Source organism: Ostrea edulis, chromosome 6 (assembly GCF_947568905.1).
Source record: "Ostrea edulis chromosome 6, xbOstEdul1.1, whole genome shotgun sequence".
Classification (NCBI taxonomy): Eukaryota; Metazoa; Mollusca; class Bivalvia; order Ostreida; family Ostreidae; genus Ostrea; species Ostrea edulis.
Genome location: NC_079169.1, coordinates 27,675,522 through 27,702,560, shown reverse-complemented (window position 1 = coordinate 27,702,560; position 27,039 = coordinate 27,675,522). Strand labels below are relative to the sequence as shown.

At 35.5% G+C, this 27,039-nt stretch overlaps 1 protein-coding gene across 1 annotated transcript; it reads right to left on the bottom strand.

The window, feature by feature from the left end:
• Positions 1-7,510: 7,510 nt before the first annotated feature.
• Positions 7,511-25,914, bottom strand: LOC130047389 (organic cation/carnitine transporter 2-like). The gene is made up of 11 exons (XM_056142265.1): positions 25,781-25,914; positions 21,381-21,478; positions 20,978-21,183; positions 15,556-15,786; positions 15,128-15,330; positions 11,707-11,997; positions 11,058-11,192; positions 9,513-9,598; positions 8,882-9,002; positions 8,699-8,771; positions 7,511-8,614 (listed from the first exon to the last, which is right to left on the bottom strand). The coding sequence occupies exons 1-11, from the start codon at positions 25,846-25,848 to the stop codon at positions 8,426-8,428; spliced, it is 1,701 nt and encodes a 566-aa protein (XP_055998240.1). The 5' UTR covers positions 25,849-25,914; the 3' UTR covers positions 7,511-8,425.
• Between the last annotated feature and the right edge of the window lie 1,125 nt (positions 25,915-27,039).

Sequence of the window (27,039 nt, the reverse complement as noted above, 5' to 3'; positions counted from 1 at the left end):
AGAGAGAGAGAGAGAGAGAGAGAGAGAGAGAGAGAGAGAGAGAGAGCACATCGGTAATTATTAAATATCCCTATCACATGTTCTACATGTATGTTTTTCATTTACTGAATATACTAATTCGCATTCAAAACAGGAATTGCTTGCAAATACACATTATTTAAACATAGAATTTAAGAATATTTTAATGAAGAAAGAAGACTAAAAGAAAAAAGAATTCAAAACCAGGTTTTCTTAAAAACATAATATATAGTGTTTGGTATCGTTGGAATTGGCTCAAAATGCTGAAAAACAATATAAATATCAGGGGGGAAAATATTTACATTTTTTTCTTTTCTTAAAATTTCACCCTTATCTTGATTTTTTGGCCTGCGGCACATTTTCACATCTTCCGCAAGGCGCCCGTGGCCAGAACAAAGGTCTTAGCAGCTGTGTGTATTCGCAAATCACACACACCGTGAAACACGGGGGACACGGTGTATCTCCGTGGATTTTCCACCATGGTCTTTCCACGGTGGGGTGTATAAAACTCGTGTCGTGTACTGTACTTCGTCAGTACAACCTCGCATTGGGTCAAATGCTGTCTGACGTGTTTCATACCGATTGTTAAGCCGTTCTTGGCACACTGATTTTGACTGCGGATAACTCCGTTTACCTGATCAGGATATAGGGCTCACGGCGGGTGTGACCGGTCAACAGGGGATGCTTACCTCCTCCTAGGCACCTGATCCCACCTCTGGTGTGTCCAGGGGTCCGTATTTGCCCAACTATATATTTTGTATTGCTTATGGGAGTTATGAGATTGATCACTGTTCGTTATCTTCACCTTGCATTGGAAAGAATGTTGCAAGCTCGTGGTTTATCATTGGTTTTTCTTCCTCCCTACAGCTCAGAGTATAATGTTGCTGAATATATATTTCAACTGATGAGAGTTGGGTTTAAAAAAAACCCACATTATTTACATTAGACTTTACTGAACTTGTTGTAATAGAAGCAGTGGGAAACATTCCATCCAGATTTCTGCCAAGTTTATTTCGAAAGTGCGGATACATATAGATTGAAATAAAATGTTTGGACATTTTATGTTCTTGAATTATGTCTTAATATATATTACATTTAACAGAGATTTTCAATTAATCATCCCATTGGTAAAAAAAGGTTAGTAAGTAAATTAAAATGTATGTCTCCCCTACTTTGTGGAGAGACAGGTTATAGGTCATGTCTGTGACAAAATCCTCTGAAACAACAAGATCAGAATTTAATGAAACTTGGTTTATAGTTAAAACTTCATATCATATTATATGTAGTTGTGGATGTAACAAGGATTTTTTTTTCAATTGGACAAATTTTAACCTATTTAGTGCTATAGGCATAGTAGTTGTAATGAATTGCCGCATACACGTCATCAGCCGCCATGATTAGAGATTCACCCATTCAGCTCAATTTTCAGTGTAAATGACAGTTTAAATCTTGTTATCAGCAGCAATTATTTTTTCTATCCTAGATTTTGTTGTCTGCATGGTAACAGTTTTCACATATAAAAATTTGATTTTTGACTCTACATGGATTATCTCCCTCATGCATAGCTCTTATCCTTGGACGAATTTGGCTTCACTATTTTGGCACGCTGTTTTTGGCTATATTTAGCTCTAAAACTTCATAGTTATTTCGGATTTCAAAGATTTCGGTTGAGCATCACTGAAGAGACATTATTTGTCGAAATGCGCATCTGGTGCATCAAAATTGGTACCGTACAAGTTTTACATGTACGTTCCCTTTAAAGGGACTGATTCACAATTTCCTTCCAAATTTTGTTTTTCACTTGAAATGGTCACAATCTACAGTCTAATATGTTTAGAAGGTTTCACACAAAAAACTAAGGTTATTCATCATCACAGAGTCTCATTATAGAGAGTTTGTTATTTGTTTTGAAAACAAAAATTGAGGTGTGTTATTGTTTACGAAGTTTTCAAAATAAATGAATATTGATCCAACACCCGATACCTCAAAGTGTCGGATCCACAACATGGATATAAGGTCAAATACAAAAAATTTGACAATCGCGTTGTTCGTGTCGTTGGTCATTTTAGTGCTTTATATATATATATATATATATATCACATTTCAAGTATACTTGAGGTAAAATGTGTCATTTAAAATTCATAGGTTTGTTTGATTACATAAAAAAGACTCAAGTCTTTGTTTACATAACACAGAATCAAAGCTAAAATATTGCTCTTATCCTTGCATTCAGACGGTCCAAATTTTGGTTGTCAACATTAAATGAGCTATATTTTTAATTTTCAACATCAAAAATGAAAAATATTTCTTCTGAAAAACGTGAACCAGTCACTTTAAGGCTTTTCTATTCAGAATGTGTGTTGTATCAATTCAGAGTGCACAATATGCTTCCAGGCTGAATATCACTGTCCGACGGGCGTATATTGTACCGTTTGTGGTACTCTTGTTAAATCGAAGCAGGCTGATGACAGACAAGTTGATGGTGCAGGGATTTCAACAGTCTCGATTGAAGTCAGCATTCCGCAAATAAATCTAGTTCGTCAATACAACTTATCATTGGGTCAAATGCTGCCTGACGTGTTTCATACCGATTGTTAGGCCGTTCTTGGCACACTGATTTTGTCTACAGATAACTCCGTTTACCTGATCAGGATAAAGCGCTCACGGCGGGTGTGACCGGTCGACAGGGGATGATTACTTCTCCTAGGCACCTGATCCCACCTCTGGTGTGTCCAGGGGTCCGTGTTTGCCCAACTATCTATTTTGTATTGATTTTAGAAGTTATGAGATTGATCACACTGTTCGTTATGTTCACCTTTCATGATTCTGTTCCACTAATAAGCACATCTACAAATGACAATGAAGTATTGTTCAAAGTTTCAAGCCTATCCGATAAGCCTTATAGGAGAAGAAACGTTCACAAGATTTTGTGACAGATAGACGGACGGACAGAAAGTACCAAAACAATATGTCGCCCCTTGAAAGACGGGAGACATAAATATTACTAGTAGATATAACAATTAAACATGCCAGTTCCATAATTCTGTACAACATTATTTTATACAAGTGCAGGGCTCCTAATTTCACTGTTGACGCTTCGTCATTTTTGAGAGCAATGATTTAAAAGACTGGTGGCATCAGGTTGGATTTCGGACATGTAACCGCAGTTATTTGACGGGACATTCATCACCTGCTGAAGGAATTGAATACATTCTTAACTCTGGAATTTTCTGAAGCATCGATGCCGCCCTGTCGAGGTGTTTTTTTCAGTTGTGTTACAAATGTATGAGAAAGTGTTACATAATCGAAACCGCTTTCATTTGTGTAGAAGACAAGCAAATTTATGTTCAACTGTTCATGTAACTGAATACCACGACTCACAAAGTGCATAGATAAAATTAGCCAGATTCATACAGGATTGTCATTTGCATAGAAGTAGGTGGATATTTTCCTAAATCAGCTGCCGGAATAACTTATTTGTGTTTAGTTTGCCAAGCCAAACCCTCTTTTTTTCTTTTTCTTTTTTAAATTCCCTCCCAAATATTGTTACACATTTTAAATTGTCGGTCACGAAGACTGTCGAAATATCTCCCTATATCGTGAATGAGACGATTGGTTGCAGATCGTATAGATTTTAACGAATGTTTGTGATATTATGTTCCTTGTCCCATCAAACTTGTTCACCGCTTGTGTTCAGGTGTTGCCTCGGCATAAAATTTGCTAAGTTTGTTTACTAGTTTCTCAGGCTGGATTGTTTTGAAATCTACGATTACTACAAATATTTTCAGAGACCCTGCTATTAAATAAATCTGGTTTAGAGGTTTTTGAAATTGGTACATTAGCAGAAAATCAACATAATAAATGGTTTTTGAATAATTAAATTAGTAAAGCACTCATATCATGTATGAGGGATTCAGGTGCACGTCCTGATTTGGGTCTATCTTTAATGTGTGTTGATTTCTTAATTTTAAAAATATTTCTTTTAGAAATATAGTAACATTTAGTTGCAATCTAATCTAATGAATTCTGTCGAGGATTATGCCAGACGATGGGCTAACTATAAAAAAGAACTTGACACATTGCCATGATGGATTAAAAGTATCAGAGGAATATAAAAATCCCGCATTAGACCACAGGCACTCGACGTTTTAAATATCTATAATTTAAAAAATTGTTCTTCTGTAAACATAATCATAAGATATATCACGCCGCCATCTTGGTTTTCCTTAATACCAGCTGCATTGCTTGAAAAGTTCGATATAATATGATTAGACCTCTTCCGTTAGAAGCAACTCTGGCAAGGTCTTACCCCTCGCATCGTCATTGTGAATTGGAAATAAAGTCCATTCATCGGCTATAATCAACTGTCAAACATCGTCTATAGCTTCTCAAATGCGAAAAATTGCACTTTTAGTCATCGTACTTATACTCCAACTGCCCTTTCAAAAGACGAAGTTCTTTAAAACCATGCTTCAGTTTTAGACACATTTCATATCCCAGTCAATGGATCGAAAATATGAGTTAACGTACCTATACTGGATTCCTAGACTTCATAAAAACCTTTACAAAGATACATTGCTGGATCCAGTAAATGTTCTACCAAGCCCCTTATCGTTGCTCCTCTCGAAAATATTAACAGCTGTGAAGGAGAAACGTCAAACGTACTGTGCGACTACATATACCAGAGGTGGGGTAAATCAAACGTGGATTCTAAAACAATTCTAAAGAACTTTTAGTAAACTTGAAATCGCAAGCCTTTTCTTAAATCAACAGCATCAAAACGTACATGTATGACTTTTCAACACTATACACGACCATTCCTCACGATAAATTAAATACTAGACTTTTTGACATCATAGACAATTGTTTCTTCAACAAAAATGGAGACCGCAAATATTCCTATCTAGTAATCAGTCATCCAAAAAAATACTTTGTTGAACGCCACTCTGATTCGACGTACAAGTACTCTGAAGTTGAAATAAAAATTATGCTGGAATCCTCGTTGACAATATCTTTGTGGTCTTTGATGATCATGTCTTCCAACAGTCTGTTGGAATCCCCATATGCACGAATTGTGTTCCTTTGTTGGCTGACCTGTGTTTATAAATATCAAGCAGAGTTTATTCAAAAACTTCTACGTGAGAAGACAAAATCTCTTCCTGTGGCCTTCAATTCGACATTTAGATATATCGACGACGTATTATCTATTAACAATAATAATTTTCATGCATATGTCGATTCGGTATATTCCAGTGAACTCGATATAAAAGACACCTAAGAGTCGTCCACTTCTGCTTCTTATTAAAATATTTTAATGAAAGTAGATATTAACGGCAAACTAACGACTCGAGTTTATGACAATCGGGATAACTTCAGCTTCTCCATCGTCAACTTCCCATATTTATGTAGCAATATTCCATTATCACCTGCACATGGTGTTTATATCTCTCAACTGATTCGATACGCAAGAGGTTGTTCTGCTTATTGGTCAGTTTTTAAATCGAAGCAGGCAACTGACGAACAAGTTGATAGTGCAGGGGTTCCAACAGACTCGTTTCAAGTATTGTATGGTCGTTATAACGATGTAGTTTGCCAATACAACCTATGATTGGGTCAAATGCTGTCTGACATGTTTCATACCGATTGTTAGGCTGTTCTTGGCACACTGATTTTGACTACGGATAACTCCGTTTACCTGATCAAGATACAGGGCTTACGGCTGGTGTGACCGGTCGACAGAGGATGCTTACTTCTCATTGGCACCTGATCCCAGCTCTGGTATATTCAGAGGTCTGTGTTTGCCCAACTCTCTGTTTTGTCTTGCCTATAGGAGTTATGAGATTGATCACTGTTATCTTCATCTTTCACTTGTAATCCGCTCCTCTACGATACGTTTCAATACAAGATCTAACAACTCTCTGCACGAGGTCATATCTGTAAATCATGGTTGTTTTGGTCATTACTGAGCTGTGGAATAACTGTTCCACGGGTCGTTGTGCTTATTTGTATTGAATTACTTACCAATCTCACAAAAGTCTTGATTTCCGAGCAGTATGGTATCTAATTTGATTACCAATCTCATGTTGTTTTATAAAGTGGCATGCTTCGTTGACACAACTGAAGACAGAGATATTTAAGGCATCAACCTCTTCGTCATTATTTGGTCTTTGATAAATAAATGTCCCGCTTTCCCATATTGGGTGTTTTTGACCTGTTTTGCAAAAAGAGTTGGACTTTTCCAAGTACAACTTAACAAATGAAATACAGGGGAAATTAACTCAATGTGTAGGGATAGGTAACTCATGATCGTCGCCCTGCTGGCTGTACCATATATCGTTAACCGCGAAAATACTCTTGAAAGAAAGGTGAAGATAACGAACAGTGATCAATCTCATAACTCCTATAAGCAATACATAAATCCATAATACTCAGCATACCTTTTTTCGTATTTTCACGAATGATTGATTGTATATTGTTTAACGTCCCTCTCGAGAATATTTCACTCATATGGAGACGTCATCATTACCGGTGAAGGGCTGGAAAACTTAGGCCTATGATCCGCGCTTACGGCCTTTAAGCAGGGAGGGATCTTTATCGTGCCACACCTACGTTGACACGGGACCTCGGTTTTTGCGGTCTCATCCGAAGGACCGCCCCCATTTAGTCGCCTCTTACGACAAGCAAGGGGTACATAAAACCTATTCTAACCAAGATCCCCACGGGATTTTCACGAATGAATAAATATATACAATGTAATAAATGAATAGGTTGAACCCTATACAAACGCAGTACCAGTTGACAACAATAATGTGTATTACATATCCGAGTTAATAAGCTCGATTTATTTATTTTTTTTTAAATTATACAACTCATAGGCTAATATCAACAATAATTTCACCCCTCAATATCAATCCCGAAGTAACGAGTACAGAACTCCACAGAAATGCATGGACAGTTTGAAAACCCATATCAGAACAGACCACCCCACCCTTTCGAGTGGCCTGTAATGAAACTAAATCAATATACCAGTTTTGGTTCGAAAATTACAATAAATTAATGCGATGTTTTTGAGGTTTTTGGACATTGGCGCCACACTCCCGGAATACAGGTGGGACCAGGTATTCAGAAATCACTCAGAGATGAGGTTAAGGTCCCTCTGATGAGATATAGCCATAGTTATACCGGTACCCGTCCATATCGATAAAGGGTCTAAATAAACAATGGATCTTTTTTCTTCTACACCTCTCATTCAAGCCGCTATTTGAAGCGAGTTTGTTATTTGTTATATTTGGGAAGGTTTTTCAAATACACGCACTTCACTCTTTACTAAAGATTGAATTACTTAGGGGCACGGGTCTGTCTCGGTCAATTCCCTACGACAATGGTTCATCAAACATATGCAAATGAATTAAAAATTCTCACAGTAAATTGTCAAGGTCTAGGAGACATAAACAAACGAAGAGATGTTCTAAAATATTTAAAAAATAAAAACTACAATGTATATTTTATTGAAGACGCACATTTTATTGACAGATGAAAATATGATAAAGACACAGTGGGGATATAAGGCCTTCTTTAGCTCCTTTAGACCACATTCAAGAGGAGTTGTTATGACGTTGCGCATGCTATTGATGTCAATTTTGGTAACGTCAAAATGACGTTAAAAACGCAACGTCATAACATCGATATAATATAATTTACGTTATAAGAAGTTTTGATGGGGGGAAAAAATAATTGAGATGACAGGGGTATGACAGTTGAAGCGAACGCAGCATAAAACGAATTAGATATTTTTCCTGCGACATTATACTTAAGTAACTTATAATGGCTAAACTAAACTTGCGACTTAATCAGAATTAGTCTATATTTCCTCCGTAATCTTCATAACTTTTCTGTTTTAAATCAACAGGAATATATTATCACAATATTTTAAAAGAAAAGTCCATAATGAACTCTTCAGAATGTTTTCGCTCATCTTGTGATTTTCACTAATTTGTCATGTAAATTAATCTGAAATGATTACAATAAAAAGGAATAGTTAGAATAATGTAATTTGGTACATATGTATGCACGATTAACTAGTACGTCACCCGCCGTTACACCGAGATATTATTTCTATATACAATTTTTGATAATTTAGAAAATAAAATATTGAATATAAGCATGCTACGAGGATTTGGGTATGAATTAATTCTTACATGCATGCATGCGGACTAACTGAAATTTACTGTCCATAATTCCGTGTTTGCCTCTAATACTATATTATCATGTATTGTTAATATGTAAATATTTATTTATTGTTAAAGCAAAAAATAAATGAATTACAAAAAAAAAAAATAAACAATGGGACAGAATCTGCTCACTCGTGGTGCATATTTTGGAGTCCAATATATCTTATAAATGATTCTTAAAGTTTCGTAGTCTCCGATTTATGTCTTCGATGTAGTCCACTGTGATCGGTATACCACAATTTAACTTCCGTCAAAGTCTGGGGTAATTCTACACCACGCGTTTCCGGTAAATATAAGAGAATAACTACCACAATGAAACACATCGCCGAAAATATTGTTCCCGGAGCCCAAGGTATTTCTTCAGCCTGAAATTGTAATTGTTAGATTACCTTACAAAAAACTCGAAATGATAGCAAGATTTTACATATTATCAAAAAGAGAATATGTACCAAAGTTCCAGCAAAGGGAGAGACTATAGCACCAATTCTTGAGAAAGATGAAGAAAATCCTATTCCAACGTTCCTGATAAAGAAAGAAGCATGCCCAATTCATGAATATTACTATTACCACCATGAAGGTTACCAAGTACTAATAATGGATAGTGAAATAAGACTGTTAGCTTATCAACATACCGCAGATTTGTTGGATAGAGTTCAGGAGTGTATAAGAAAAGAGTACTGAATGATCCTGTTATCGCCATTTTCCCCACAAATGTAGCTACAACTGACGCCGTCTCAAGGTTGCTGTCACCATCTAATCGAAATCCACAATTCCGTAATCATGGTAATTATTTGTTTCAAGTGTTTGCATTTTTTTTTTTTTTTTGGTTCCACATAAGACAATTAATACAAATCTAGTCAAGAGAGGTGAAAAAGCAGAATTCGAAATGTTAAAAAAATAAAAAAGCATTGCATGTCAATACACGTATCAACACTTCGCGAAAGTTACATCCCTTGTCCGCCATCTCCCGGATAAAAATCGTATTTCCCTACGTTGGCCTTTGTAATTTTCCTATCTGTAGCTTTGACATCTGTTATTTTTCCATCAACTGCAGTCAACTACAATATGCCCCAGATTGGGGCAACCCATTAACTTGTATGAAAACTTGGTAATTGGCTAAAATTCAAAGTAATAACATCTTACATTTGGTAAGGTAAAGAAGGAAAACTTGGTTTTTCACCAATTGACCTTTGGCTGACCCCGCAAAGGGACGTAACTCATGGCAAAGTGTTGATAGGTGTATTGGACATGTATAATACATACCTGAAAAGTGTTTAAATAAAGTGGCTGAAGTCAGAGATACCCCACATATGGCATGGAAAACAATCGTTATTGTTCTTCTCCCGAGGCTTTGAAATAAAATTGAAAAGAAAGTATTTCTTTTGAATCATATATCTATAATGAACGAGGTTGGTGACAAATAATTATATCGTTAAAAACAGAAAAGCAACATTGATTCAATTTTCCACGGAATACGAAGTATACATGGTTCTCATTGTTCATTGGATCTATAGAAGGTGAAGATAACGAACAATGATCAATCTCGTAACTTCTATAAGCAATACAAAGTAGATAGTTGGGCAAACACGGACACCTGAACACACCAGAGATGGGATCAGGTGCCTAGGAGGAGTAAGCATCCCATGTTGACCGGTCACACCCGCCGTCAGCCCTATATCCTGATCAGGTAAACGGAGTTTATGATATGCTATCTGAAGGAGATTTTTAAGAAATAATTTCATTTTTGAAAGTACTTGAGGGCATGAACTGCGATACTTTACGCCGGCATACTTCATGGAGCGCGTTAACGCTTCATGAAAAGCATGCTGGCGTGAAACATTGCTGTTCATACCCTCATGTATTTCTATATTTACACTTTACTTCCATTTAGACGTACTATATTTATCAAGGTGCACACACACAGTCATAAATAAATGGCTGTCATTTCCATTGGTAGATCTGTTAATATTTGTTTACCTACTATTTACGACTTATGATGAATTGTTTGTATGTTGTTGGACGGCACACAGATTGATATTTCACTCGTACATAGAGGTCATAATACCGGGAAAATTAAGTAAGGGTTAATGTACGAGTATCGCTCCATTCCTTAAAATGGAGTGATACGAGTACATTGACCCACTTAAAATCCACTGTAAACATTAATAAAAAGTAAACTTTGTGCATTTTAATCATGTCTTACGTTTTTCATTCTTTTTTTGCATGCATTTATATCTACTTGTATAAAGGTTGACCTACTTTCCGAACACTCCATTCCTGAAAAATGATGGAGTGTTCGAACAAAAGAATGACGTCATAGGTGGATTTTAAATGGACAAAAGCTACTGCAATATGTTTTGATATACAGTTGAATTATGTCATTGAGGGAGATGGCAATATTCCAGTTCCCTGAAGCCAGGACTATTTCCCGAGGCGTTTAACTGTTTTATTATACCGATACAAATTGAAAATCAAATCTTGTCGCTGAAGTTGTCGCCATGTTTAATCACCGAGTCAATATTGTCGATAAAACTAGAAATCGCGTGCTGCGCATCGCGATTTGCATTGGCTGAAAAACTATGGAGAACATTTCGGGTGTTTTTCTATATTCCAAAGTAAAATCTAGAGGATCACGGATAACTAGAAGTTAGATTTCAATGCAGGGATTATCTCAATATTGACTAACGCAAAGCAAAACGTGAATTTCTCACACAACGGCAATTTCCAGGGAAATATACACACCTAACCATCTAATTTCATGTAGAGAATAATCAGCAGTGGTATAATAAAGGTTATTTAAAAACTTACCAACGGAGCATTATATATTCAAGAATTGCAGCAATATATTCAACAACCGCCGATAGGAAAAAATTCAGGAAACGATCTCCCGCCAGTGATGTCGATGTCAGGGTCAGCCCAAAATACGTCACAGTGTTGGTTACCCTAAGAAGACAACAAACACACCTATTTAAGGACATTGAGACGTTTATCACTATTACTTAATTTTTCGAGACATTTCACATACAATATACAATGCACTTGCATTTTACCTCGTTCCTACATATAAATATTGGGGTGCATTACCATATCTGCTTTAAAGTAAGCATATTTTGATAGTTCCTGGTTGTTGTGAGTAAATTTGTTAAGTCAGTTCTTATGTATCACAGTAAGTTGTATAGATAGAAATTACTGTAGCAAAGAGAAGAGAAAAATATTTTGAGCAACCGGGTATGGAAACTTGTAGTCTTGCATCACTAGTCAGTCAACCTAACCACTGGGCTATCCAGACTGATATACAAAGTATAGTAATATTACTACCACATAAAATTTCAACCTATTTAGGAAATCATACAAGAACTCTTCATATCGAGAAGATATCAAAAACGTCGCGTATGTCCTTAAGAGATTACTCGTGCATGATTTCATTTGATTTCTTTGTTAAGGGAAAGAAACTTGCCATGTAAACCACATAATCAAGGATATGATGAAAATGGTTTTGCTACGGAGTACGGTTAAAATGGAATATTTCTCGACAACAAGCATGTCTGACGACACCTGACCGTGTTCTTTATTTTCCTCGGTGTCTGCTTGTTGCGTGTCCTTTTGGTCACGTGCCATTCTTCTGTCCACTATCTTCTTGAGGTCAGCATAATTGATTTTATTCCATTTTGCCACTTTCCTTATTATTCTTTCGGATTCCTCTGTTTTCCCATTTGCCAAGAGCCACCTCAATGATTCATCTTGAACCCTATAGATTTGAAATGCAGAATATTATTGCATTTTATATTTATAAGTAAAATGATCACCATCTACCGTCGTCAAACTAATCCCAATATTATTTACAAATTTCAAAAATATTGTTCATACCCATAAAGATAACGGACAGTGAACAATCTCATAATTTCTGTAAAGAATATAAACAGATCCCTGGGCATACCAGAGGTGGAACCAGGTGCCTAGGAGGTAAGCATCCCGGTTAACTGGTCACACCTGCCGTGATCCCTTTAGACCAGGTAAACAGAGTAACCCGAAGTCAAAACCCAGCCTGTAAAGAACGGCCTAACAATTGGTATGAAACGCGTCAGACTGCACTCGACCACAGGCCCATGATCCCACTGGTGTGTCGAGGGGTCTGGTGTTTGGCCTTCTCTTAATTTTGTATAAGATTTAATGTATGTATACATGCATACATACAAATGTACATACAAACATACATGCACTGTACATGTGCATACAAACATCCATACTGATTATAAGTACGCTGTATGTATAAATAGATATGCGTGTGTAGATGTGTGGTAACTTACAAGTTTAATGATTTCATAGTAAATCAAGACAGGCTACTGACAAACAAGTTGATGGTGCAGAGGTTTCAACAGTCTCGCTTAAAGTCGGTATTTCGCCCATACTATGGTAATTATAACGATCTAGTTTGCCAATACAACCTATGATTGGGTCAAATGCTGCCTGACGTGTTTCATACCGATTGTTAAGCCGTTCTTGGCACACTGTTTTTGACTAGGGATAACTCTGTTTCCCTGATGAAGATAAAGGGCTCACGGCGGGTGTGACCGGTCGACAGGGGATGCTTACTCATCCTCAGCACCTGATCCCACCTCTGGTTTGTCCAGGGGTCCGTGTATGTCCGACTCTCTTATTTTGTATTGCTTATAGGAGTTATGAGATTGATCGATGTTCGTTATCTTCACCTTTCACGGTGACACATATTGAACTATGTGGGTGTCTTTTGTCATCACTTTCGTTGTGACTCGTTATCTTGAACAATTTTCATCATTTTTATACATTACAGAAAGGATATAGATTTAAGGAATTAATTTATTATTTTTTCGTTGGATGGAGAAATTCCACGAAAAACAGACGGAAAATTGCATCATTGCACGTAGCAACGAAAAAATAATAAATTCATTCCTTATCATTTGATATTTTAAAACATTGAGTTTATATGATAAAACATTATTTGATATGAGTTGAATTAACGAGTTATTCTTGGACTACATTCTATGTCATTTCGAGATGAGCGTAGTAATTTGTGAATACACAACTTTAAAAAAAAAAACTAAATCCGTTAGGCCTAATGGCGACTTCCACGAACTGTTGTTTACGGTTGAGCAAACGGGTTTCTTGTGGTCTGAAGAATGCAGTTTTAAAAGGATGAGTTAGAGAGATAAGTCCTGTTAAGAGAAAATTGCAGGAATTTTGTTGAGTGGAACTGGAATTAAGTGCAAAGTTCGATGTCGGTACTAACGGAAGGCGTGGGATACGTGCATAATCAAAATGTGGGATGCCAGGTAGGGTTCTCTTGAGGGTTGTCACGGCTTCCAGGTGGACAAGTGAGTGTTACAGAGGGTTTGTCGAGTTTTATCAGTGAATTCCTCAGATGTTGTAACGTCGTACGGAAGCCTCGTTTCGGTGCCCACTCATAAACATATTTAGTCCGAAATATCTGACGTTTTCCTGGCTTTTTTTATGATTTTGATATTTACCGTGCCTGGCAGGATTATGGAAGAACATATGCCGGAGTACGAAACCATAGTCGTTTTAAAGGGCTACGATATTGCAGTATCTCTGAGGCTGTGTGCGGTGTATCTGGTATTTGGGTTCATGACATGAAGGAAGTTGTCGCAAGGTGCAAACATCCCCGGTTCAATACATTTAACTCTCAGTCCGGAATTACAGTAGCCATAGGCCTCTGAATTTCTATCAATAAGCCGTTTTATGATTGATCAGAAGTGATATATTTTCCCCCTGTGGCAGAAGCAGACGTGTGTTGTTACATGTATATTTGTGTGTTTGTGGGAGGGGGGGGGGGGGGGGTCCTCAAATAGCCATGTTTATTTCATTTTGCATAATTAATCATTATTTATATTTGATATTTTTTTTCTTTTCAGGATTCCCTAATCTATATATAAATACGAAGCATCCAGAGGAATTTCCAACATTCCAATAGAAAGTAATTCCAACCATTTATTTCTTTTTTCGTTGGATACAATATTCCAATAATTTTTCAACCAATGAAAAAGCGTGTAACATGTAAAATTAAATGATATAACTGGAAGGATAATGTTACAGAGGAATTTTCCGTCAGGTTCATTACACCCAGATTTTCTACTATATTAAAACTTACTCTTGTATTCAATGTCGCCCATATTTAATCCAACACATGAAAATTTATACAAGCAAATGCCTAATCGCAATCTGAGGTGACGTCATCTGATGAGATGTGAAAGTTTTTTGTTTGTTTTTGCTTTGAGAGGCGGATCAAGCATCCCCCTCTCATTGAGAATTGTATTTCAATATGAAATGGGTAAAATTTACAAATACTTGATATGCCATTAATTTGAATATATCATCTTTTTAAAGCAAGGTGAAGATAACGAACAGTGATCAATCTTTTTAAAGATATATTATTCTGATGCAAGGTGAAGATAACGAACAGTGATCAATCTCATAACTCCTACAAGCAATACAAATAGATAGTTGGGCAAACACGGACCCCTGGACACACCAGAGGTATATCATACAGAGAATATTCAGGTACATGTAACGTTATCGAATTTTGTTTTACAACTGCGAGTAGATTATATAAGATATTGTTTGACATCGAGAAAACAGTCTATGTATTAAGCTGAGGTATCTTATTGCACACATTGACTTTCCATTTCAAAGGAGTCCCACAGCAGTGCTGCGATGTGAAATAGAAAGAACAAAAAGAAGTTCCGGATGCTGGTTGTAAGGGTGTGTCCCCACATCAAACCATATTATACAAAATTAAATTGCATAGCCTAGTTGTATTTGACCAATCAGAGACTAGAACACAATTATAATTAAATTGTAATATGGATATAATTCATTCTTACCAATATTGAACCAAACTGAACAAGGAAAAGCATGTTAATGCAATTTGAAGGTATCTCCATGAATAGTGTCTCAGTAGATAAGCTATTGGAGCCATGATAACTAGTCCTGTTGTCCAAAAGAATAGCCCTAAAGACTCCATATAGAATCGTGTACTTTGCGGAAAAAGCTCTAATCCCATCACTGCATTTGACATTACCATTCCCTATAAAACAATGAAATAATCGATATATATTTTGCTGAGAATTATGAAAAACGCATTGTATGAACCAGATCTATAATTATTTTGGCAATTTTTTTTCGCATTTTAAAGATTTACTCTTAATATATCTGCAAATGCGGTATTTTTCTGGAAATATTATAAGCTATGGTCAGTTCTAAAATATATAATTCGAAATGAACCATCATGCATTTCAGTTACGTTGATCACCTGTTGCAAAACACCGAGAATGAATTTCAAGATGCCAAGAGTTGTATAGTTTGGTGAGAATGCAACACCTATGCCGAAAACTAGCGTCAGTAGATGGCTGCCTAGAAGAACTGTCTTCCTTCCAACTTTATCACTTAGAGAAGATCCAAACGCTGCTCCCACTAGCTGCCCCGCCATTACTAGAGTCTGCACGAGTTCTGGTAGGTTTCCGTGATCACAAACTAGGTCCATCTGCAAAATGGATACTTGTTTCTAAATGAAACAGACTATGTGGCACCTTGTTTCACTCGTAGTATTCTCTTGAATTCTGTGAAAGACTGTTCAAGATGGCATTTTATTTACAATTTGGGAAGACGGCATTGCTTTTGGTTGTTTTGACATAGTTACATGTCTAGAATTTTTTTTCAAAAGGACAACGAAATTGGTTCCTGTCTTCAGATTTAGAGATACTTTAGTCAAACTTGACATATACTTTAATACACAAGCATTTGGTAAGTAAATAAAGGGAAACGTTTGTGGTTAATGAGAGAATATTGTGAGTAACATGTCAAAATGTGGAATATAACACCAAATATCCATATACATTGTATCACTAAATATCCATGTAAAATATTTTGAACTTCTTCAAATAGATATTTCAAGGATATTGTTTCCGGAATAACAATAACCAACTAAAATCACAACAGTAATTGATATGGAAGTGATTTCCTTGGCCGAAAATGTTATATATTTCGCAGGTATATTGTGAATCGCATTTACACTTAAATCATTGTGTCGCCTTAAGTCATAGTCGGTTAAAGAACTTAGTTCATGTGACTTACTATATCGCTTACTTATCTTAAAGGGACTGGTTCACGATTTTTGAAAAAAAATATTTTTCAGATTTGATGTCAAACATTGAAAATATAACTGATTAAATGATGACAGCCAAAATTTTGAACTTCTGAACGCAAGAATAAAAGCAATATTTTAGCCTTAAATCTGTGTTATGTAAACAAAGACTCGAGTCTTTTCATGTATACAAACAAACCAGTGAAATGTTAATTTTGTAATATAAAGCATCCTAATTTTGCAAAGTTACAAATTTTAACTTTTAGATGACACATTCTACCCGAAAAATGCTTGAAATGTGAAAGATATAATAAACTTAGATCGATATCCATTTCTTTTGAAAATTTCGTAAACATAACATACCGCAATCTTTGTTTACAAAACAAATAATAGACTCTCTAAAATGAGCTTCTGTAATGATGTATAACCTTGATTTTTATGTGAAATCTTTTAAATACATTAGACAATAGATTTTGATCATTAAAAGTGAAAAACAAAATTTTGGGCGAAATCGTGAATCAGTTCCTTTAAAGGACACAACGCATGTTTCTAAACTTTTTCATTTTTTCAGCAAAATTAACTCTTTTTATGCCTAAAACTACTCTAAATGTGTTTTAAATGAAATATTTTGCGTAGTTTTCGAGTTTGAAAGCGATGGAATTCAAATCTTGCGATATGCATATTTTCTTTCGCTAGTTTACGCGCCATTTTGTGTGACGTCATATGCGCCCTCGGGTTTGAAAACATCTATTAGCCATTTCATAAACAGATTAGATTTAATCAACAAAAAACCAATTGTCACGTTAACGGCTTGTAAATAATAATGTATTAAGATATTTTGTGCCGTGCTCGGGTGTACTAGTTGTCGGTAGAAAGGATTTAGACTGAGTATTTTTCAATTTTTCGAAGGAAGGTACGAGAAAAAAGACGTGGATAATTTTTTTGTTGGAGCAAGAACTTTACCTTAAAAAACACACCCAGTCACCTTTTCAAACATCACTTGGACAGAGACCCTGATAAACTGCGAGAAAATGGATATATCGAAGCTATAAGCACTGGTAGGCCTATAGCATACATTCTGTTTTGCTCTTCAAATTCAATACACACTCGGATCAACTGACCTTCACCTTGTAACAACATATATCGACGATACAATGTAACTTCTACCAACTGGTAGATTTACAACAACAACAAAATAAAGATACAAAATAATTGAACTTTTAATTATACAAATAATAGAATATTGTATTTCCTAACTTTAAATTGAATTATAAAATTATTTCTTTATTGAACTCGTAGCATCTTGAGTGCGTCAGTAGGCTATAACGCCGTGCTCCCACTTCGTACTTCCTAAAGACGTGTAGATCACAATTCAAAAATAGTAATAAGATTGCTTTATCAAAATAAATAATGTGATTACCACTTTAAATTTGAATATTTTTATTAATTTGTGTGTGTGTTGTCTTTTTCTTTCTTTCCGAAATGCACGCGTGACAATAGCTTGGCATAGGGCCTAGTTGTCAACAATTTAACGTATCATAATTTGTCTAATACAAAAATAAATAATGATTGCACTGTTTATTTTTAGAAAAACAGCGCCAATTACAGATGTATAAAGGAATAACATCCCCAAACAGTTTGTAGACAGCGGGCCATATAAACATTATTTACTCACAATTTTGCCGATTTCATACACGCTTTACTCGCTATATTTGGGTATTTACATCGTTATATGTGTGCACTGGTGTCGAACACATATCAAACTCGGACAATTTATCAACATCGATTTAAATGTTGCCCATGGTAAATTAATTAGGCCCCTAAAAGTTGAGTTTTTAATAATATCTCGCAGTACTTTCACATCCGAAGGGCGCATGTGACGTCACTGTACCACGTGACTACCTACCTAATTAACTCGACTTTTTGAAATCGGGGCTTAGATTTAAGTCTGTATTGTGGTTAAATATCGCAAAATTTCGGCGAACGAACTATTAGAATTAATTACTATAAGCATAAAGAAGACAAAATGCATGTAATATTGTATACTTTGAAAACATGAGGTATGTCCTTTAAACATATTACTTACTGATTACAGGCCGATCGAAATAGCTCAGTGATATAGTGAGAAAACACAGAAAAAACCCCTTAACTTAAAATCTCTGGTACTTTTTTAAATGATAATTGCAAAGTTACTTTTACTTTGTGTGTATTACACATGTACTTTGTATTAAATGCAATCCATATAATAATGTAACATGGTATAACATCGGGCTCGAGCTCACAGAAATATTTTGTGATGAACCAATCCAGTTACAGTCATCACTACACCTCTGTCAACGGCTTATTACAGAAATCTTGTAAAAGCTTCTAATATGATTACGGTGTGACCGTTGGGGCGAGCGCAGCATATCTGAATACATTTTCAAAAAATTTATATTGAAAACAAGGAAAACTGATCTGGTTCACTGTCAATACGTAGGATTACTGTCTTGCTCTTCTCGCCAATGTAGGAACCAGTTTAGCGGGAAATGCAACGAGCGTGTTGTGACGTAGCCTGGTAGTTGTGACGTGACTGTTTACATTTCTTTAGACCATATTTTAAAAAGAAAAAGAAAGGGGGAAGAATATGATTGTCATCCTTTCCTTTCAAATAAGAAAGGTTTGTAATACTTCAAAGATTTTTCTTATTATTATTTTACGAATCGAACCATCCGCCATTTTGTACGAGGAACTTCTGGGATTGTCGTCAAAAAAAATTCTTGTTAGAGGTTGAGATTTAGCTCGGATTATTTCCCGCGCTCTAGTCATTAGAGCTCGCAGTACGAGCCAGCGTTCCGCGCTGGCTCGCTGCGCTCGCTAATATCCAACATTTATGTTTTCGTCTAAATATTTAGTCATATTATGAAATGCTTTTGGTGCAATTAAATTGATGTTTACTGTATATTGGTTAAAATCGCTGTTTTGTGATCCTGAATTTGGAACTACTTAGTAGTATGCGTATGAATGTAGGACATTGACGTGGTGGAGGTGGAATCAAAAGTAAGAAAGCCTGTAAAAAAAAAAATACCATAAACCTTGTAAAATAAGAGACAAACAGCTAAATGGTAAATATGTCCTTGTTAAAGTGACAGTGGGCTATAAAAAGAGCCTGATGTATCACCTGTTGCCAGAACTTTTAAAGGGAAAGGAAACGACAATTATTGTTTATATTGTAAAGTCATCACTGAATAATCATTCTTTGAAATAATATATAGAACTTTATAAAAGAAAGAAAAATCAAGTCATGTGATTTAAATAAATAACAAGTTTATTCTGAACACATATTTACTGAGATTTATAGCAATTTAAATAAATGAGAATTCTACGAACTTACAACGTTCTGTTATGTATATCGACTGGTAATATTCAAGTGACTAGTTCACTAAATTAACCAGTAATGACTTCTGAAGACTAATTAAATTCAAGAGACTGGTATTTAACCAGTAATGTTAATAATAAAACCCGAGGTTATATTGACTGGTAATCTCAACCAGTACATGTAATATGATAAAATTGACTGGTAATCTCAATCAGTAATGAAATAAAATTGACTGGTAATCTCAACCAGTAATAACTAAAACCCGAGGTTATATCAACAGATAATCTCAAGCAGTAATTGATATAAATCACATAGCTTCTTAGCACTCTCTGCTAAAACCCTATAACGCTTATAATAAACAAATCACGACCACTCTCATGAATGTTAATTGATAAGCAATAGCTTATAATTTCCCACTTACTTTTCCCAACTTTAAAGTTAGGAAATAAGCAAACGGAGTAATACACACCCTCTCGGCACTCTGTAAAATGATCAACTGCTATAGTCTGCAACTACTCGCACTTACGTTGCATATCGTGACATCATGAAACGAGACCGATCAAATGTGTCGCATAGAAAACTACCGAGAATTCTGTACCTCCCCCTTTCCCACACTAAATATATCCACACTATAAAATAAATAAACACCATTGCCTATAAAACAAATAACCATAATGTCATCTTAAAGAAATAACGCAAACGAATTATATGATAATAACTTGTGCACAATGTGCGCAATGGATTATGGGAAATGATAGTCACAACGTAAACAGAAAACACAGGTACACGAGGTAAGATACCACTAAATACGTACGAGAAGTAATAACACGCTGAAACATGTTCACAACAAACCAATTAACAGTTTGAATCAAGCATTCGATGTTACAATCGTAATATTCATACATGTGTGTCCTGTACATGAGGCAAGCTAATAGCGCCGGTAAAATTCGTCAGGGGACGGTGTCAAAAGACATAACATTCTCCACTAAATATGGTTAACTCACTTAAAAAAATAAAGCTAGCGCACCATAGCATTTTACAAAACCATGTGATTATATTGTCAATTGATTCCAAGCGTTGACAGAGGTATAAGTAACGCGCCCTCTGGTGAGAGAACGAGTCATCAGGTTAAATTGACAGGAACAGTAACTTATCCAGATAGACGATTATAAGTGGTAGCATTCAGTTTGAAAAAGACCGTTGTTAGTCTTGTTTATTTGATCAGTACTGTACCTCTGTCACAATCGTGCTGTCTTTATCCAGACTGTACTGGAAGCCATGGAGACATGCAGTCCTCTGCAGCAGCTGATGATTCGTGTCACGGGTGTTATTGAGAAATACTTCTATGTGACATTTCTCATATTTAACGTATACGGAGCTGTTTGTGACAATTTCACTGTCTAAATCTGGCGCTGCACATTGAAATTCAGGCTTGTAACCTATAAATGATTAAAATTCATAGTTATGGACTGTTTAAGTTATAATGCCCGCAGGGAGAAGATAACGAAGTGCATGTTAATGCATTAAAAAACACAGTGTAAACAACTTTTCTGTTTTACGACAGTTTCATGATTGATCTCACAATTTCACAACTATTACAAAGATTTGATGAATGACAGAATATGTGGTGTCATACCAATGAAGACTCCTATCAAGAGTTGAAATCCAGTTGGCCATATGTTGAAAAGGACGATAGCTGTCTGAACGATCTGATACGGACCCCATTTTCCGTATCTGTAAATCAAAGAGCATGAACATATTTTAGTTTTGTGGAGTCACCAAACTACAATCTTGAATCTGTCGTCCTCAGTCATACGTTAATATTTGAACATTTTAACCCTTAAAATACTACTAGACCAATACCGAAATTAGACCTTTACATCATCAGGGTAAGGTTTGATATTCACTTAAAATCAAAGATACGAGAAGATGAAGTAAAAACATTTGTACAAATTTAAAGATCAAGTCAACGAGTATATTGGGTAGGTATCTGAATAATTATTTTGATTGTAAACAAGCAGTTTACTCGGATATACATGTACAACAATTTGACGTTAAATCTTAATACTTTAAAATATTTGGTTTAAGCCACCACCCCACCCCCCACGAAATATTTTCCCCGTATATACTCATGAATGCATTCGGTACAAACATACTGATTTTCATCACTAATTTGGTTAAATAGTATTAGCGTTAACGCTTCATGAAAACGTATGTCGGTTTGAAGCGTTACAGTTCATACCTTCATGCATTTTCAAAAATATCCTTTATATTTAGATTTTAATATCAATTCTTTTTGAATTTCCAGTCATTTTGAAAATAAACGTACTTTATTTATTAAGATTGGTGCGCACATAAATAGACGTACTATATTTATTAAGATTGGTGCGTACATAAATAGACGTACTATATTTATTAAGATTGGTGCGCACATAAATAGACGTACTATATTTATTAAGATTTGTGCGCACATTGTTCTTCGTGTTCATGAGGACATGATTATCATTACAATGCGTAAAGACATCGAAGGCAAAGGAGAAAGACCTTCACCACAAATGTAAAATGCCCCAAGGTCAGGGAATCTCTAATTAGTTCAAGTCTTTCTGACTTAATGGAAATCCAATTTTTTTTAATCTTTTAAAATCTTTGTTTTCATTTCTGAACATCGATCAACTATAATGTGTAAACTGTAATGATAAGAAGAAAAGCATCTGTCAAATTGTAAAGTTCCTAATCCCCGGGTCAAGAGTACTGATGGTATGGGATGCATCCATGACTTATATTCTACTGTGAAATTGCATTATGTTGTTAAAAGAATTCTTGAAATATATCAACCAAACTGAGTACTTAGTAATTTAGTAATAATAAGAAAGTAAAATCTTAAATTAACTTATAAACCAAAGCGTTGTTTTGAAAATGAAGTTGTACAGATGCATTGTGGGTGGATGCTTACTAGTGATCATGCTAGGTCAGAAAAAACCGCGGAGTATATGCAAAGTCAAATACTCTCCGCAGTGCAGTGTAGTTCCTCGGATTGAGTAAGAATATTTGATAAATTTAGTAAATGTGAACTCCAGAAATGTGATGGAGGAAGTTGAAAGAATTTTTTTCAGGATCGAGAAATTAAAATATACTGTCACATACGGGTACCTGTAAAGTGCGAAACGAAACGAAATACACCGAAACGAAACGAAATCTACCGAAACGATTGTATAACCGAACTCTTTTAAATATAATAATTAAAAATGGTATTTTAGGTTCCTGTGAAAGTTACCACATATAGATAAAATCCCGGATTCATTTTGTGCATGGAGTTGGAAAGTTGATATCCACTTGATAAAGGCTAAACATGTGATAAAAGATCTTGGTGTGTTCGACTCCTAGTGTGAACTATCGGGTTTTCTAACACTCATACAGATTTACACACTAAAACATGTTCAGTTATGACCAGGGAGGGGCGTTCAATAAAACGGCTTTCATTTTGAGTGTTAAGAAAAACGATATTAGTTCATGTCAACTAATGTGTTCTTTTCGTTAATGACCCCCCCCCCCCTCCCCTTGATCATTGAGAATATTTTACGATCGATACAAAACATGATTAGGTTTTGTATGCAACGCTGAGCTTCAAGCTGTTTCACTTTTTCGAGACAACAACTAGGCTAAATAATGAAAATGACAGGTCTTTTCCCTCGATCATGACTAATTACTTCCCATATAAATTCATTGTTTCCAAAATTTGAAGGATTTAACATCACCTGTTTTGGGGAATTCTGTCACCCTGATTCAGTTGTTATGCACATTACGTCAAGCGGCGTAGGAATACATACTATGAGATACGAATAATTCATCGTATGAGTGATATCCACTGGATAAAGGGGTAAATATGTGATAAAATAGCGTACAGTGAACATACAATTCTCTACCATAAAGCAATCGGCACCGAGAATGGTTTCCATCGGTGAAGTACACATGCAGCAGTTAATATAAGGCAATGAATTTTTCAATAAAGGTCGGGACTAAATTAATTTCAAAGAGATCAAGCTCCAGATAGCTCTAATGAATAAACAAAATAGTCATAACTTTAAGAAAAGGAAAATTGACGAGAACTCTTGAAACAGTCACAGGATTGTACTTGATTAATTTATAAAATAGAATAGGAATGATTATATCAATGAGGTCTACACTACAATGTCAGTGGATTATTTGTCTTGCGAATATCATTTTCTACAATGAGATGACTTAAGCATTGGAACAGGATGATAGGCTGGTCGGTCTTGCTTTGCTGTTTACTCACAGGAATCAAAGTTTGAATTTCAAATATTCTCGATAGCTTTGCTAATTTCAAGCATCGCCGAATTGGAAATTTAAATTTTAGAAAACATAAAAATGAAGTTATATCTACTTACTTCATGTCTGTTTACCTTAAACAATTTAACGCTAGTAATTGCGCTTCATAAAAGGTGAAATGATATCTTTATTTATGACATCGGTGGAATTGACAAAATTGTATGCAGAAAATAAATTATATGATTTTCGCATTCAATATTCTTAAAATCCGTTTTTCGCCTCGCTCCTCCCAACCATGGCGTCGTCCTGGACCCGCTGGGGGCCTATGGCGGGCCCCCGACCCCTTGCAAATATGACAGTGTCTCATTTGTTATCAAAGGCAAGCTACGCCACTGAATGGCTAGCCAAGACCCAGTAATAGAAACAGCTTCACACGCTTTTCGCATAATAGATATGATGCTCTGTTGCACTATTATGAAAGGTGAAGCTAATGAAGTGATCAATCTCATATTTCCTTTAAAGCTGTATGATCCGATGTTCATGTATTATTTTTGTGCATTATTACTGTAAAGCAGATCAATTACTTTATAAAGTTATAAATTTTCCTTTAATTAATACTCGAAAACATCTGTATGTAAAAGAAAACAGTGAGAATATTATTTAGAAAGTAAATAAGTGTGGTACATATATAAATCATCCCATAATAGACGTCTATAAATAGACCCACGCGCGTCAGGGGAATCCCAACATGATGTATTAACTCGTTTAGTTTTAAGGCTGAAAGAGCGTAAGACAACGAATTACTAAGAGGTATTTAATATTTTCATTTCTATTAAACTTATGGCACGGTACTGTTGTAACAAAATACACAACTTTACACAGATAAGACCACCGCTGATCTGAAAGTTTGAACTGGTCAACGTGACTATCACTTGAAGTGGCAGAGTGACGCGGTTATTTGTAAACATCGATTTAAAATCAAATAATTTGAGTTGAAACAGGTGAAATAATGTATGATATGTCATATACCCTCATAACTACACACGTGCGATATTTTAATAGCGTTTTTACGAGATGAAAAAAAAATTGTAATTCGGACCATACAGCTTTAAGTAAGCATTTCCTGTCGACTAGTCACACCCGCCGTGAGGCCCCTATCTTGATCAGGTAAACGGAGTAATTCTCAGTCATAATCAATGTGCCAAGAACGGCCTACATGCAACTATGTGTATGAAACATGTCAGACAGCATTTGACCCGATGGGTTGTATTAAACTTATACATACATCATACAGAAATTGTATTTCATTTTTACCACAGTGTTTTGTATACATTTGGACGTCTTGTTAAACATCTAGATAAAATCTCTGTAACAATGGTATCTTATGTGCACGTTTAATTCCGTTGATTTTATATTAGACCTACCACTCAACAGTACTGCGAAAAAAAGCAGTGCCGCCTTGGGTTGATGCGTCCTCATACCAAGTTAGGTTATACAACATTAACCTTTTGCCCCGGTGTACTCAGCCAATCAAATTGCGTGTTGCAAGTAAAATTGAATTATTCTTAGATAACTCGAACTCATTTGCATTGTGAAGTCCGAAAAACCGAATGTAAATGTTTAGGACCTAATTTCTTAGTTGTAAATCAGATGACATGGTTAACAATTTATGTACACGCGTCAACAAATCGAAGTAACATTCCATTTTGAAATGATGACAAGTTCTAATGTAACTGTATTATTACTTACATATAATCTTCGTCCAATTTCTTCTCACTTCCGTTACTTTTAGTTACAGATATTTCTAAGTTATCCATTTTTGAAAGTTTGCAATAAACTCAGTAGAAAAAACCCATCTGTATTCACCAGTTAGCATGTGAAGATTATTTCTTAAATGTTTAGGTACGCAGGTATAAAATTTTACAATCTTGCGCTGTTTCTAAGAAATAATGCATATTCCTGTGGTTGTCGCCCAGAGCTGCTGTTTGATCAGACATCAGTGCTGTCAAAGGTAGCCTTGTTCGAGAGAGCGTAGCGCAATATAATGACTATTAATAGCCATCTGTTTTGTCGCAGGTAAAACGATTATTTTCATCATAATGTATAAAGTATATAAAAATTAAATTTTTGTGGATTTTAAACGCATTATTACAAAGTTTTTTTAAAATTGTTATTATGTTTTTGAAAAACCAAATTTGCCATAGAAATTATTATAGTGTAAAATTTAATTAGATGCTTTTCAGTGTGCTAAAGGTGTTTGTGCTTAGTTCAGAGATTTGCTTAGGCCATTGGTATCTTTCAAAAGGCAACGACATTCCGAACCAGAAATATAGATTCCCACATAATTTTCATATAAAGAGGATGTGCACTTAATGATGTTTTTAGAAAGTGTATATCACTAATATACGATGTAGACATATTCTCTCAAGCTAAAAAAAATTACAAATCGATATCGTGATTACTTGATTTTTAGCTTATATTCCTGAGTATATAATGTTCGTTGTTAAGAATCTGCCCATGTGTATTCAAAAGTGACATGGGGCTTCTGTCTGTCTGGTTTCTGGTAAACAGTCAACCTTCACATGAAGTGTGGTGTACAGGTACCTGGTATGACTGACGTAGTTATTGGCCCCCTACAGTTTCAAAGTGGCAAACTACACATCAAGTTCGAATTTCGTAATGTTTGATCGACAGTTGTTAATTACGTCCCCTTTCAAAGAAGACGAGCATATTGCTTTGCACCTGTCGGTCGGTTGGTAGACCACATGTTGTCCGCTGAATGTCTTGAGAACCATTCATTTGATTGTAATGATATTTCATATGTTGGTTGGTTATGAGTCGAAAAGGACCCCTATCGATTTTCAGATCAACTCTGGACACAGGAAGATACTGTCCGTTCAATATCTTGAGAACCCTTCACTTGACAGATATCAAACTTGGTACACTGGTACATTGTGAGGAGTACTCACATGACCACTAGTGATTGCGGGGTCCATGGTTAAAGGCCA

Bases quoted from the DNA above. Each gene is read 5' to 3' on its own strand.
- LOC130047389 (XM_056142265.1), bottom strand. From the start codon at position 25,848: ATGGATAACTTAGAAATATCTGTAACTAAAAGTAACGGAAGTGAGAAG. The intron at 15,787-20,977 runs GTACAGTACTGA...TCCATTTTGCAG, and splicing joins ACAGCACGATTGTGACAGAG to ATGGACCTAGTTTGTGATCA. The intron at 9,599-11,057 runs GTAAGTTTTTAA...TTTATTTCAAAG, and splicing joins GAATATATAATGCTCCGTTG to CCTCGGGAGAAGAACAATAA.